The 16,525-nt window shown below is 37.3% G+C and overlaps 1 protein-coding gene across 1 annotated transcript; it reads right to left on the bottom strand.

Annotated features, from left to right (window-relative positions):
- Window positions 1-9,645: 9,645 nt before the first annotated feature.
- On the bottom strand, window positions 9,646-16,182 carry LOC109067610 (histone-lysine N-methyltransferase set-1-like). The gene is made up of 7 exons (XM_042754256.1): window positions 15,960-16,182; window positions 13,188-13,293; window positions 12,797-12,959; window positions 11,322-11,514; window positions 10,945-11,021; window positions 10,324-10,431; window positions 9,646-9,843 (listed from the first exon to the last, which is right to left on the bottom strand). Exons 2-7 carry the CDS (start codon window positions 13,285-13,287, stop codon window positions 9,801-9,803), a joined length of 684 nt encoding a protein of 227 aa, XP_042610190.1. The 5' UTR covers window positions 13,288-13,293; window positions 15,960-16,182; the 3' UTR covers window positions 9,646-9,800.
- Between the last annotated feature and the right edge of the window lie 343 nt (window positions 16,183-16,525).

Below are 16,525 nucleotides of genomic sequence, written 5' to 3'. Positions count from 1 at the left end.
CGCCTTCATGGTTTAAAACTTAAATATTTAGAATTTTGTGACGTGTTTGTCTTTATCACTAATTGCAAAATGATGGACAATGGTTCACATTTCCCGTGATATTATTTTATCAAAAGATCTCTCTCTTTTCATTGTCTTTCTTGCTGTAGCCTATTAAAGATTAAATAGTTGAAGTTCTTTTTTCATGCAGGCGCAGTGAGGGGGAAAAGCACTGAGTTTAGGGCAGTCGGTGCTTCAACTGTGCAATACCCTCACGAGGGGCGACCAAAATTTCTGACAGGACGAAAATTGCACAGTGTATGCCCGGTTTAAGCTGTAGCCCCGGCTGGCCCGTTTAGATCTTGCATGCGTAGTGGAATTCAGCTTATAATTTATGAATTCTGACTGGCATATAACGAAACAAATCAAATAAACTTAAACGGGCAAAGGCGGGGCCCCCTACAAGGTGGGGCCCATGGGCTCCAGCCCACTCAAGCCTATCGGTAAGTCAATCTGACCCCCTGCTAGATTATTACCCCCCTAGTTTTGGTAGGTTTAGGAGTAGGTTTGGGGGAGGGGTTAGGATTAGGGGTGGGGTTAGGATTAGGCAATCAGGTAGCGATTTGAACGAGGGGGGTAATAATTTGGCAGGGGGTCAAAATTGGGCACAACACCGGCCATGGCTATAAGCACACGTGAGGCGTCCAGTGTCGCCAATTTTCAGACATTTCAGACCCCGTTACCGACTTTTGTTTTTATCCAAACAAGCGACTAGCGACATATCTAGCGACTTTCTTGGACAAACCTTATAGTCTCTGAGACTCTCCAGTACTGCCGCACGAGTGAGGTCTTGCTGCTCTGAAAACATATTCTGTTGCGTCTGACTCTATTTTACATGCAAGTATATCCGAAATCACAGCACAACCATTGTCTTAATCATATGTGTTTTTGATTTCATTAGACAATGTCGTGAATAAGGTTTTAGTGTAGATTAATATTTTTGAGAGCTGGTTATGTAGTCTTAATGGACAGTGTTTCAGTCATTATAATATTCATTCCTTTGTCTGACAACAGAAACATTAAAATATATTTTAAAAAAAAAAACAGTTTTTACTGAGAATTTGGCTGTATTAAAATGCAGTACGTGAGCACAGGGAGGCAAGACAATATGACGCTCTTACGTCATGAATATGCTAATTATCGTATGGCGTCATCTAGTGACATTTAGCGACTTTTCAGGTGGGGTTTAGCTTAAACCTAACATTATATTATTTAAAATTGAACTTAAGCATTATATTGAGGCCCTAAAAGATGCAAGAAATAAAAAAGCAAAACGGATGTATAGAATTTTTGAATCCTTATCTTTTTGGAACTTTTTGTATTTTTTTTCCCCTGTAGTTTTTCTCTTTCTTTCTTTCTTTTTTCTCTTTCTTTCTTTCTTTATTTTTCTGTGGATGTTTTTATGAATGTAATAGACAATAGTTGAATACACTGTGATCCTCTGTATATGTATGTTGTTATTGTTCTTGTTATGCAAAAAAAAAAAAAAAAAAAAAAAAAACCGGTTAGGGTTTAGCTACTTTCCATTGAAAGAAGTGGCCAACACTGGATAAGCCATTCCCGCATCCGCCCTCACCTCATGTCCAAGTGACATACAGCCAAGTATGGTTACCCATACTCAGAATTCGTGCTCTGCATTTAACCCATCCAAGTGCACACACACACACACACACACACACATACTGGTTTCCATGTTTGATGGGGACCAACTTTTTAATCATCACATGTGGGTACCACCCTTTCTAAAGGGTTTAGAGGTCTGAAAACAATTAGGGACACTAACCATAGCTCTCTTAGCCTATACACGACTTCAGACACCTGAAGTAATGAAGTAATGACTTGACCATGCTTTTACATTTACATTTACACACATTCCCATGATTTGAGTAATAAATAAAAGGGATTTATATGAAGTAAATCTTCAGACTGCATTTGACCATTTGCTCTTAAAATGGGTTTAATCTACAACCAAGTAAAATTAAAACGTATATTAGTAGTACGAAAGTTAAAATTTTGAAATGTGGAGATGTAGTGAAGCCTGCAAACGGTGCTAGTGATGCAAAGCTTCACTCTCGCACAAAAGCCCAGTTTCACAGACAGATTAGCTTAAGCCAGGACTAGGCCTTACTTAAATTAGGGTATATAAACAGCTTCTATCAAAATGCCTTAGAAAAAAAAAAACATTACTGGTATGCATCTCGAGACAAAACAATGGCACTGAGATATTTTAAAGATGCAAGTTATTTTCAGTTAGGACAACTCAAACATGCATTTTGTGCATGTGAATACAAAGGATTGCTTTTAAGTAGTGAATAATTGCCTGTATATGTTCCAACCAATATCAGACCCACAAGTCAAACATTTAAACCTTTCCACTTCAAACTATTCTTTCTTTAAGTATTTTAAAGTAGCGTTCAGCCCCAGCCAACCACCCCGCATCAGCTGCTACTCATTCACTGGATACTTAAATACAATAAACCTACTACTAATTGAACTTAAAGACAGTAATTCAGATTAAAATGACTGAATTCAACTTTTAATGAGTTAAACTTCACATAATTACTCAAAGTCAAACCTCAAAACAAAACCTCAAAGGTCCTGTTATATAAATAAATGTAACTAAAATTAAAATTAAATAAAAATTAAATAAAATATTAAATATAATATATATATATATATATATATATATATATATATATATATATATATATATATATAAATAACTCACATGCCTCCTTTCACAGACATGGATTTCAACAAAAACTTTAGAACAACTTTTGTTAGACCAATGCTTTTCAGCTTGTGGCCTTTATGCACTGGTTTAACAATAAAGATATTCTATTTCTTTAAGTGTTGCTGTGGCTCAACTTATTTAAACAAAACCTGCCATGCCAGATGGTTGCATCTTCACAGTATTATCTGCACTGCAATTTCTTTTTGTAAGCTGTAATGCGATTATAAACGTAAAATTGTACAGTCTTCTAATCGCGGTTCCTCAGAGCTTCTGGTTCAGCTTTCAAGCATTTCTCACAGTCACTCTTTGTTGGTACAGTGCCAGATACGATGAATGGCTCCAGGTGCCTTTCCACCGCCTGCACCTCTGCCTGCTGCCAGGGAGTTTTCTTCTGGGTAGTTTTACCTTAAAGTGATCAGAATAAAAAGAAGAAATGATTACGAGTCTATGCGGGAATTCCAATCCAAAGTTCTGAATCCTGAATTCGTTTAAGGATTCGATCTCTCTAAACCCTCCTTTACCGAGACTCTACTCTGCTCTGATTGGTCAGATGTCCCAGTCTGTTGTCGGTTCTACCGTTGTTTGAGAGTAGGTCTAACTACACGTTCGCAAACAGCCAATGAAAACCAGAGGCTGGGCTTTTGTTACAAACCCAAACAGGTTCATGCAGGAAGTAAGTCTGGAATTACTGATGACTCGTTTCTTTCTTTTGGGAGACCATTATTTAATTTGTCCTGCACTTCTTTTTACATTTGATCTTTTATATAACACACTACATGAAAGGTCATACCTGAGAAAGCATAAAAGGGATACTTTTGTAACTAGATGAATGATTTCGCTTAGGAATTAGTGACTAAATACATATGATTATAACTAGGGGTCTGTAGTAATTTTTTTTTTAATTGTGGGGAGAGAGAAGAGAAAGAAGAAAGCAATATCAGCAACTTCAATATTTTTCAGTTAATTACAGGAAAAAAACAACCACAACAACAAAACACCTTTCCTACCCAGTCTAAAAAAGTGGTGTTGGTTTTCTTGCCAGAGATGGTGCATTTATGTATTTCAGAAGGATCTACGACCCTCTCTAGAGACAATATGCAATGCAAGCAGGAGAGCACATTAAATGTGTGCAAAACATTACATGTGTGTCATCTTATGTTTATTTATTCACAACTGACAGAGGAGGTTAACTGGTGGCTTTGAAATGAAAGAGGCATGAATTTAGAATTTTTCAGGGATAAATGACAAACAGATATAAGCTTATCAGTGATTAAAATGAGCATTCTTTTCTTTCTTTTTTTTACCATGTGGCTGCTACTGCAACATTTAGGCAATTCTAGTTGAAATTAATTCTATAGAAAACAACAGACATACAAAAAGAGAAATGTGTAAAGAGTTCACCTTTGCGAGGCGGTCTCATAGCACTGGCTCCTGAAGGCATCTGCACATCTGATGATGTTTGCCTCTTTTGTGAGGTGGTGACATATTCCTCTCGGTAGAAGGAAGTGCCACCTCGGCTGAAGGTTCGATGGGAAATAATCAAAGTTCAACATTTTCAGAAAGATCAATAATTAAAAAAAAAAAAAAAAAAATGTGCTGACAATGCACAAGTGATGGGTGTTTTTGTCACACTAATGATTTTAATCATGGTGATACAGTAGATACAGTAAGTGCAATTAACCCTAAAGTATGCAGTTGTTTTAATCATTGCAAGTATAATTGAACTACATCTACATCATGTCTTTTCAATAAACATTTTAGAAAAAAATAAGCTCATAAACTCTTTAAACAGAGTACTTCGTTTTATTTTAGTCAAAATGGAATCATCTGACAATTCATTTTGTGCCTCAACCCATCCAACATGAGAAGAGAGTGGATCAGCTAGCATTACACAACAAATTTAACTTTCTCTTATGAACCCCTAATTTTATAGTATTAAGTTCCTCAAAAAAAATAATGTTTACAGTAAAACATGTTGATGATAAAATGAGTAATAATACAAATAATGCATAAGGGCCTTTCGCACTGCAGGAACCTTTTCATAGTACCAGAACTAATTGTGGAACTACCCACTTTTGGGCGTTTTTATTATTATTTTAGTACCGGACTGCCTTTTTCAAAAACCAAATTAGCTCCTACTCCGGAGCAGGGTCTAACCAGCACAACTGGTACTACCCGTGATGTAAGTAGGCATTGATTGGCCAGACGCGTTCGAAAACACCCTCACCCGCCATGATTTTAAATGCTGTGTAACATACTGTAAACATTGTGTCAACTTATTTTGCAAGAATGACGAACAGCGATAAATATACGGACACTGAAGGGCAGGCACTTGTAGCAAATGTAGGACTGGCAGTTGTTGTTGGAGATTCTTAGTCCTCCTTTCCGTTCTTTCAATCGCTTTACATATACGTCGACATTCCTTGTCCATTATTGTGAAACCCACGAGACACATCAAAACACAGCTCCGATCACAGCGTCCTCCATCCTCCTGTTGTTAACGCTGTTCTTCTTTGTTTCCGTTGTTGAACGAGCACAAATGACGTCGCTGTCGACTGACTTACGTCACGTCCTAGTACACACTGTCGGTGCGAGCGCAATCCTTTAAATGGTACAGGGAAATAGTTCATGCAAAATCGTTCCAGTACTTTAATACTGTACATTTTGTTCTGGAACTAAAGCGGTGCGAAAGGCCCTATTAATACTTAATAATTCATAGTACGTAATAAAATAATAATGTTGAATAATAGCTTGGAGGTATTTAATAGTAGTTTTGACAGAAAATAAAAATAAATGCTTGTTTAGTGCTCTGAATCATCTTCTATGCTGGAACAATGTGTTCGCCCGTCAGGTCTTCACAAGTCACTTGACTGATAACTATTAATAACTACAAAATATAATGTTGTATTTTGACAGTAATACATACCGTCAACAGTAGATGAACAGTGTCCCTCTTGTATGCTCCCATCTTCCTCATCACAGTCAATAACTTGTTCTTCCTCATCACAGTCAATAACTTGTTCTTCCTCATCACAGTCAATAACTTGTTCTTTCTCATCACAGTCAATATTTTTTTTCTGTGGAAGTTCAAAGGACAGCTTTACAGTGGTATATAATGGTTTGTAAACACATGGTATTTGAATAGATGGTTTAAAAAAAAATCTAATAAATTAACAAACCATCAGGATCTATCCCAATTTTTTAAAAGTTATCTAATAAATTAACAGCTAATCTTCCTTCCTCAAGAGCCATTAAAACTTTGCTGATCTTGGCAAGTTGCAGGGTCTTCTCAGGGAGTCGATAGAACTCATGATGGATTCTTATGTCGTGCCCAAGAAAGTTTGCCAGCTGGTCCATCTCGGTGTCTGTCATGTTCAGCACTGTTGAAATGCTTTCGCAACCTGGTAGATGTCAGTGCCTTGGGACCTTTTTGCACCACATGCCTCTGCAAAGCCACGGAGGCAGTCTGACCCTCGGAAATGTGTCATGGCTTCTGGTCTAGCAAACATATAGGCATTGTCTTTTAAAACCCCACAATTCTCTCTCTGCTTAACAAGGAGTTCTAAGGAACACAGCATTTTTGGAGTCAGAAGAACTGGAACTGGCCGACCACGCTTTCCCCTGGTGATAACCCTTATGAAGTGTCTGCAGAGTTTCTTCTCCACTTCAGAGAGAGCCAGGTCCACATCTTCATGTGGATCAGAAGTGTCTCTTGATAAAAACACAGACAAAGGCATGTTCACCACCTCTCCTTCTCTCCACCAGTTAAAGAGAATCATCTGCGCTAGACACACCTTGGCCAGCTCCATCCAGGCTTTAGTAGACGGACTTTCAGAGAGCAGGTTGAACCACTCGTCTTGCACTTGACTGAGAAAAGTATGCAGTTTTTGTACGTCTTCAGTAAAGGGCATGAGAGTGGGCACATTCCATGCTTCCCTGATATTCCTCAGCGCTGTAGCAGAGATCATCTCGTTCCACTCCCAAGGTTTTTTTCTCCATTCTCTCACTGATGGAGTTTTGGTTCCTTGCCGCTGTCGCCTCTGGCTTGCTTAGTTTGGGACACTTCATTTACAGCGATTTATTGCACAGATACCATTTAAACTGAACTGAGCTGCATGATGACATCACTGAATTCAATGATGAACTGCCTTTAACTGTCATTTTGTATTATTGACACACTGTTTTCCGAATTAATGTTGTTCAGTTGCTTTGACGCAATCTTTTTGTTTAAAGCGCTATATAAATAAAGATGACTTGACTTGACTTGACTTATTTGCATGGACTTCTTGAAACTCAGTGGCATTCTTCACAAGCTGTTTGTCGTTGGAGATTAAGCCCTGAGCTTTCAAGAGTTTGCTTGCTTTAACCAGGGAATTTCCAAGCTTGTTTGCAAGTGATGAAATCAAGAATTTGTGGGTTTCACTGTCATACCCACATGTATACTTGACAGCTTTGACAGTCTCCTTGTACTTCTTTGGATTTACACAATCTTCCAGTTTTTTTTTAAGGAGGTGACTTTTCCTGGCATTGTGAATCAATCTTCCCAATTCTTGCATCTTCTCCCGAACACATTGTTTATTATTATCTGATAGCCCACCTTTGTTTAACAAGTGCTGCCCAATTTTAGTAATTAAATTTTTTATTATATCTGTGATTGGGTCAGGATTCATGGCAGTGATTACTCCCCACAGTTGTCTAGTCATGTTTGAAGGCACAGGCCCAGTGTAGGTACACATGGACTGAACACGGTTTTTTCATGGTTTGGGAGGGTCAGATTGTGGTTGAAGTCTACAAGTATGCATGTGTCTCCACAGGACCTTTCTTGTAAAAAGTCCTTGACAGTATGCACAATGCCTGAAATCTTCTCCCTGCACTTTTTTCCGTGGTCGTTTAAATGGCACTAGTTCCCCCTTTCCTGACTCCATAACAGCTGCATTGTGAGCATAGTTTCCTCTGTTGCGAATATAATCAAGCTGTTTTTTTCTCTCCTTTGAACTCTTTGGAAAGCTTAGAGCTCTAGCCACATCAGACTTATTTACATGTGAACTTTCTAGATGCCTTGCCATCTTAGCATATGCTTTACTGCAGTACAAGCAGTAATGTCTCTTGTTGTACACTCTAGCACCATCTCTTTTTTGGTATACACTAACAACTACGCCATCGGTTGTGTTCTGACTTGAACTGGGTTCTTCTCCTGTTCCAGATGCTTCAGATATAAGTCTGTGCATTTTGTATGACATTGTGGTGTCACAGTCAGGGCAACTCACTGAGCCAGACTGATCAACATCAAGTTTATCAAGAAGCTGACGTTTTGTCTGGTTTAGGGAAAGGCTAACATCACTGTCACTTTCGGAAGTGGTATCTGGAACGTAATCGTCTGGGCCCGGTTCCCCGATAACGTTCACTCTTAGCGCACTAAGAAGACTCGAAAGATATATCTTACCAAAGTTGTTTATGTTCCTAAGTGTGTTCCCCGAAGTGTCCCTTAGGAAGCTTCTTTACACGCTGCCTCTTACGTTCAACGTTACAAAGGCGCTGTCCCAAGTGAAGGTGCTGAATTAGTTGGCGTCGATTGCTCAGGAATCGATTTTCCACTTCACACGAAGGTGCATTACGGCGTTAAGAAAGACAACACGTCCTATGCAAATGAAACATTCCTCAAATTATTACAGTAACATTTATTTTAACATAGTTTAAGTTATCCGTAAAATATAGACTATTAATTAAATTATCAAATTGTCAGTAATATATATTCACACGATATGTTGTGATGGGTAGACGAACAGGGTATCCCTCGCTAATCATCCACCCTCCTTATCCCGTTGTGCCACTTGTGCCGCTTCTTGACATGGGTTTAACGACTTCTAAAAATTATGTAATACACTTTTATATTAATGGTAAGGTACTTTACAATCAGAATTCCCCGGATGTAATCCCCGGAATGGCGCAGAAGGGCGTTGGTGACAGTGTGGACGCACCTCCACACCGAGGTCTTGCTTATCGCTGCCATAGTTGGTGGCTTACTGGACACCACCATGCTTACCCATTTATAGATCTTAGGCATTTAGAGCCAAATTGTTTGCCAGATTTTAATTATCAAAAGTGATTGCCAATTTAAACCCTTTAATGACATTAAGAAATAGCCTAGGCTAATTACCAAAATATTAGTTCTGATACCAAATAAAGTCAACTTCATAAATAGGCCTGTATCCATTGCGAACATATTTTATTATTAGTCTTAAAATGTCCATAACATAAAATCATTGTTGAGCCACAACATTGTCAACATACTATAGTTTGACTTGTACTGCGCTGCGCTGATTTCTAAAGATTGCTGCACAGTGGCGGCAACTAGCGTCTTGAGCTCAAACAACTCTAAGAGAGAGCTTACGAATGGTCCAGACCAACCTTACAAAAGTGTGACTTACAGAAGATATACTTTGCGTACGATTGTGTCGGGAATCATGCCATAACGTTAAGAGAGAGGTTAAGGAATAGGTTAAGAACTACTTCGCGATAAGAACGTTTTGGGGAACCGGGCCCTGAACTCTCTGGTGTAGAATCAAAGAGCTCACCAGAATCTTCAAGATTTGTGTCTTTCATCTAAAAAAAAAAGAAATCGGTAGAACTGCTGCAATTAACTGATCATTTGATTTTGAAAATAATAGCCAATGTACTGTGTCTCTGTTAATCTATTGAACTTTTTTTTTCCCCCTCAAGTTTGCAAGTTACATGTGATGATTTGCTGCTTCTTACTATGTTATAATAAAGTTCTCAATGCAAAAGTTATGGACAGTTGATCTGACAAAAAAAAATATATCTGATCACATAATTTTGGTCTTAAAGTAAAATAAAATTGTATTATTCTCTGATATTTTGCAGTCAATATCACATAAGAATACTAATATTACATAAATTATTATTGATGATGAGAATGTTCTGAGGAATACAAAAAAAGAAAAAGAAAAAAAAAAAGACATCAAGTCTCTTTGTTGTAACAAACTTGCTATGATATTTTTAGTCCATCTCAGTCTTGGCACAAAAATCTAATTTTGGCGCTGGGTCGCAATCTGTAAACAGAAAGGATAAACAATATTTGACATTACTATTGTATTTGAAATTTGAAAATGAAAAAGTTGACCAGAGCTCAGAGAGAAAAATTATATCCCTGTCCTGCATCCTCTGTCTGAGCTCACACACACATCTTGAATAAAACGGGCCTCGTGGGGACCTTTCACACACAAAGTTATTGTTCCTTATGGGGACCAGATTCATCTAATTTCACAGACCATCTCAACTCCAACACTGAGCGACCAAAAGTGTGTTGTGGGGACGTCGTGAGTGTAAATTTTAAAGCAACAATTAACCAAGAAATAATTACTTGTGATGGACAAAACTGGCCCTAACTGTTCCACTACCACTAACCTACTGGACACATGTTGATAAACTGTTGAGGGAACTAATTTACAGCAGATATGCATCAAAATATGCTCCAAAAACATGGAAAAAACAGACAGTAGACTTAGATTTCCAGTGATAAGTAAACGTACCTGTTGAGGAAACTTGGTTTGACCAGAAGCATCATCCATCTGAGTCTGTGACTGGAGAGAAGGATCAGAGTCACCTGCTGCTCTGCTATTAGCAGCAATACTGTTCTCCTGAAAGAGACAACATCAATAATGAGTAGATTTCACAACATGGAAACAAGAGACAGATCTTATGTAGATACTGAATGACCAATGAGACAGAGAGAGACAATCAACCTCATCTTAAACCATTTATCACTTTCCAGCATCCTCTGACTGAGCTCACACACACACACCTTGAATAAAATGGGCCTCGTGGGGACCTTTCACACACAACGTTATTGTTCCTTATGGGGACCAGATTCATCTAATTTCACATACCATCTCAACTCCAACACTGAGCTACCAAAAGTGTGTTGTGGGGACGTCGTGAGTGTAAATTTTAAAGCAACAATTAACCAAGAAAATATTACTTGTGATAGACAAAACTGGCCCTAACTATTCCACTACCACTAACCTACTGGACACGTGTTGATAAACTGTTGAGGGAACTAATTTACAGCAGATACGCATCAAAATATGCTCCAAAAACATGGAAAAAACAGACAGTAGACTTAGCTTTCCAGTGATAAAAAGTGAACGTACCTGTTGAGGAGACTTGGTTTGACCAGAAGCATCATCCATCTGAGTCTGTGACTGGAGAGAAGGATCAGCGTCACCTGCTGAGAAGTTTTCACAACATGGAAACACAAGAGACAAATCTGATGCAGATACCAGATTTTTTTTTGGGGGGGGGTAATAACATTTTACCCATAAGGCCACAATACAACCCCCACTTTCTAACCCCTAAATTGGTCTAAGAACGTATTATTTAATGTATACACACACACACACAAAAACTGACCTAAAAGTCATAGAAATAATTGTTACAAATTATTTTCATATTTCTAATAGATTCAAATTCTAATTTCTGCACCCACCAAAAAGGAGTTATTCTGTATACAGTGTGCTGTGCAACTTACTTGGGTTCTCCATGGGCAGTCGTCTCCCCCATAATCGTATGTGATTTCTTCTTCTTCTTTAATGTCTTTCAGCGCAAATAAACACAGGTGTGCCTTTCCATTCACATCAATTTTCTTGATCTTACAATTTGGATGTTGGTGGTCATCGTTAACTAACCGCCTAAACGATCCATCTTCCCTAGATGCATCAATGCTTAAATTTGAGAAAAAATAAAAATTAAATCAATATGAAAAGAATAAATACAAGTGTTACAATATATCACCACAAATTTGTGTCTTAGGCTGTATTTACACTCCATGGTTCAAGTGACCCAATTCCAATTTTTTTTCATCCCATGTGGCACAGATCAGATAAGAGCCACGACTGTTTAAGCAGGAAAGTGAAGAGCATGGATTCAGATATTCTCAGATTGGTTTCAGGCCTCATTCATATGTGAAAATAAATCAGATATCATTGGATACATGCGGACAGAACGAATCTTCCCCAGTAAATGCAAATGCTACGTCATTGAAAAGTCAGTTTTTTTTAAACATACCAGTCACAAATGAAACATCCCTATTTGAGTAGCAGAATATTAATTTAGTTTGTTTGTGTTAAATAAAAGGCGATCTGACACTGAAATGTGTTGCTTTTTAAGCTGAGAGCTTGTTGCTGCTGTTTGTCAGTGACAGTGGCTCATGCACCCCATTCATTCCACTGAAACCACAAAATAAAATGCACACACACGTGGCCTTGATATATGATCACTGATGAACGCATTTGGTTTTAATGAGGTTTTTTTTTTTTTTTTTTAATGACTATATGATCCAAATGAACTCAGAATCTGTGACATGCCTTAAATATCTAGGGGCCGGTTGCATTAAAGGTTTAGACTTAAGTTAGTCATCAAATTTTTTCTTTAAGATGGGTCAAATTTTTACAATTCGGTTACATAAAAACTTAGATTAGTCTTAAGTGGGATCCAAAATATAAGACTAATTACCCCTTAGCTAACTGTTAATTGGTCAAACTAGTTTCATAAGACACTGTCTTAACATAGAGGCTAAGTTTATACAACTGGCCCCTGAGTATTATTCCAATCACAAGCTTTCAGCGGAGCTGCGTACATAATCCCTGTCCTGAAGAATCTGTACTATATCTTTATTTTGATGTATGGAAGTAACTATTGCATTAAAAGGTTGCTATATTAAATCAATGTAAATAAATTAAACTTAATGTACTATTGAAATTGATTCAGGATGTCATACTGTAGATGCTACAGTACTTTTAGATTGCGTCACCAAGTGCAGTGTAAAATGCACACACTGGATAAGTGTCATTCTTAAAAAAAAAATAAATAAATGTAAGCACATTGTCAAAAAATGGATATAGTCACAAAATCAGATTAATTAGTGTAGACCTGCAGTGTAAATGCGACCTTATTTACTATAGTATAACACAAGGAATATAGCTTTGATGCAATGTGACTTCTTACCACCATGTTTTCCCTCTCCACTTAAACTCGAACATAAAAACAGCACAGGATGGGTGGTAGAGTTTTCTTCTTCTCTCCAGCTCTGCATAATTTATCAATTCACCCCTGTACTCCACAATAAAATCTCCTTTGCAAAAGGAACCTTTTGCAAATAGTCCATGTCCTGCAAATACAGCAAAAACATTTTCACCAAAAAAATAAATAAATCTTGCAGATAAAGGATGATAATTGTGCACACAGAACACATCAATAGTAGCTTATTTAAAATATTCTGCAACCTTGTTCCTAGTTAACATACCCAGAAGTTTTTCTACTACATACTCATAAGGTTATGGTTACATATTACAGTAATTATTAACTGATAAATCAATCATACCAGATACCACCTTACCTTTCACCGCATTAATGTACTTCACCTCTAATTTCGTTTTGTCAGACTTTGTGACAACATGATGCATGGCATCCTTAAGAGGGCTGATTCGTGGTGGCATTTTAATCTGAAAAAAAAAAAAAAAAAACAATCCAAAAAGCATAAAAATTACACTGTGATTATGGAGATATATGCAAGATTTAAACTAAGGTGTTTAATAGGCAGATTTGAACGTTATTGTCATGCGACACTGTATTGTACTTTTGTAATGCAATACTGCATTACAATGTTATCAATTTATCAATGTGACAAATCAAAACTGAAGGTTACCTAAATCTAGCACAACACTAGCGTTTAGGGCATCAACTCACTACTTTAATTTAGGCTCTAATCTCTCACAAAATGAAAATCTGTTCCTATATAATCCCAGGCTGTTAGAACTACTGATTTGGACCTTAACCTGACTACTCTTATGGACAATCTCACCATACAAACCCTTGTTTATTTTAAATACTGTCATTACTAAATATAATTTTAACCTTAACAATTTGTTCATTTAAAGCTAACGTTACTTTCCTTTTTTATGTTGCTTCATTTCTCTGTGAAGCACTTTGACACGAGCCCAGTTAGTTAATGACAAAAAGAGAGGTTTTATTATAGTAAAACCATATTTTTTGGTGTATTGACTAACATTTATAAAACCACACAAATACAATCTGAACTGTTATTTGTAACAGAATCATGGTTAATTTTCGTAATAGGTGCAATAATCCCCACCCCTCCCCCGCAGAATGCGATTTAAACCTGTGACCAAACAAGAAATATAACCTTTCTTTAATATAAAAAATAAAATATTTCCCCTACCCCCTCCAGAACTAACGTAAAATACACAGAAACAAACTTAATATGAACCGAATCGCTACATTAGCAATCAGTCAGGCTAAAGATTTGATAAAGTTTTTCAGTCAAAAATGATTCTTAAATATTAAATTGAATTATTATGCGATCGCTAATTGAAAAAAAGAGAAATATTACAGGCCATACGTAGGCCTTAGCCTCAACAGTTAATTAGCACTAATGTTAACTAGCTAGCCAACGACTTTAGATCTAATTAACCTAATCTAACCTAATTTAGAATCTCCTGCAAACAATCTCCTCGAGTCGGCATCTCCTCTAAACAATCTTCTTATCGTCTGTCTGTTTGAAGTGTCCATTTAATACACATATTTTCATATTGCTGCTGATATCGTTCCTAATGAGGACGAGGAAGTGGGCGGGGCCGACCATATATTGAGAACGTGTGTGTGGAGAAGCGTGCGCAGTACCGCTCAGAAAAGTTTGGGGGCGCAGCTGAGCATTCAGGAATAAACAGCTGTGTCCCAAACTTAAGTGCATGGACTCCGAAGTGCGCATTTGAAGTGCGAATGCGCCACCGTGGCGCGACGAAGGCTGACGAGTTTCGAAAGTGACTTCAAATGTGCCCTTCATTTCTCATAAAAATGAAGTGTACATCTTATGGATACTTCGCACCCTACAATATCCCAGAATCACTTGCGTGCATATGACGAAGGTGTTTATATTAAGAGGCAGGTGAGAGTTCTGTGGAGGACTTCACATTGAAATGTAAGTATTGTGTTTTCATTTACTTAAATACCTAGCGAAAGTGTTTAAAGCCAGTTTTTTTTTTTTTTACATAAAGCCCACAAACAATAAGACAGCCACTATATAAGGCAATGGTCTTTCCCTTTGTTGTTTTTGTAATGCAGTCATGCAAGAGATGTCTACAAATGTTTTAAACCAAACTTAAGCACTTCAGTATTTGTATGCATGTCCTGCTGTGTCATATTTTCTAATGTTAAGATTGCAAACCTGTCTTTTTTCATAAGTGTTTCCATTTTCTTTTGTTTTAATACTATTCTGGAGAAAGTGAGCATGTGTTTTTGTTGTTAACAGGCAAGGTTTATTTGTGAAGTGCCCTGAGACAGGTGTAACCGCACTGGGTAGTACGTTAGCTCGTTTGTTATATAGGGTGTTTTAATAATTAGTTTTGAATATGATTAATATATATATCTCATATGACAGTTACATTAAAATTACTGAAGATGAAAAATAGGTCAATTGTATATATCAATAACTCATTACAATTCACTGTAATTTACTCATTAATATGTCAGTATTCCATTCTTCATATCAATTAACGTGATATCTTTTACTGGGAATTAATACAAATCGAACAGTGGTTTGTCCAGCAAAAAAAAATAAAATAAAATAAAAAAAATCACCTTTAAATAAAGTTATCACTTCTTATAATTCCAGGAAAAATAGTTTCTGGCCATGAAACCATTCTCCTGTCCTTATAAAATTTAGGTTACTGAAAAGTAACAAATAAGCTTTGTAGCTAAGATCAAACATTTCATTGACTTCATGATGTGAGCATTTTAGACAGAGGCAATCATGAATATATATTGGATTTTAATAATTGAACTAATAATACATCAAACTACGATTCACACAGAGTAAATATGCCTATAACAATACAAACAGTAAAAACAAATACAAGACAAAAAAAAAAAAAAAAAATGGATAACAGATGAGAGAGCGAGAGAGAGAGAGAGAGTGAAAGGGTAAGGAAGAGAAGGTGAGAGAGAAATAGGCGAGATCACAGAATGATCGCCCAGTATGGCAAAATCACATACAATGACCTTTTGAAAGACAACAAGGAATCAGATCACCTTGAAAAGGGAATAGACAACCTTAAACAGCGTTTAAATCTCTATAGAAAATAATACTTGCATGTGGGTATCTTTGTGCCTGCTAAAAACGAGCGTGCGTGTGTCATCTTTTGGAGCTGGGCGTGTTCTCTCGTGTCTTCCGGGGTGAGCAGACTCGCGTGAACTTTCAAAGGTTCAACGAACGTGGAGTTACCAAAGAAATGATTCAGAGTTCGTCTCCCTCATGTTGGGGGTGGCGAATATGAGAATAAAACTTAGTAAAGAAAAGAAAAGAAAAACGGAGATGAGAGAGGACGAAATACGAAATCTCCCTAAGGAGCCATCGCGACAGACGTTCTCTGAGAACTCTCTGTGTCAGTCTCTTATGGAGCGACTGGGTTCACGCCTCTGTTCGTGCGAACAACCAATGAACGTCCACGATCTGAAGTGGGAAACAGTTCCTTTGTCCCTGGGGAGACACCCACTCGAGTGAGTTATGGTGTTGTCAGAATTCAGCAGTTATATTCCAGCAAGATGATAATTCCAGAATAATACATTTTACTGTAATTTCCTATGTATGAGTGGTTCGGTCAAAGCAAGATGGTTAAACAGGTACCAAGAATGACAGGTAAAGGTAAGAGAAACATA

This window comes from Cyprinus carpio, unplaced genomic scaffold (genome assembly GCF_018340385.1).
Source record: "Cyprinus carpio isolate SPL01 unplaced genomic scaffold, ASM1834038v1 S000006481, whole genome shotgun sequence".
NCBI lineage: Eukaryota > Metazoa > Chordata > Actinopteri > Cypriniformes > Cyprinidae > Cyprinus > Cyprinus carpio.
The sequence above is the reverse complement of the archived record's forward strand: the minus strand, read 5'-3'. Positions and strand labels throughout refer to the sequence as shown.

Coding starts and splice junctions, on each gene's coding strand:
- LOC109067610 (XM_042754256.1), bottom strand. CDS start 13,287: ATGCCACCACGAATCAGCCCTCTTAAGGATGCCATGCATCATGTTGTC. Junction 11,515..12,796: donor TGGAGAGGGAAAACATGGTG/GTAAGAAGTCAC, acceptor CTCAAATTTAAG/CATTGATGCATCTAGGGAAG. Junction 11,022..11,321: donor ACTGCCCATGGAGAACCCAA/GTAAGTTGCACA, acceptor AAAACTTCTCAG/CAGGTGACGCTGATCCTTCT.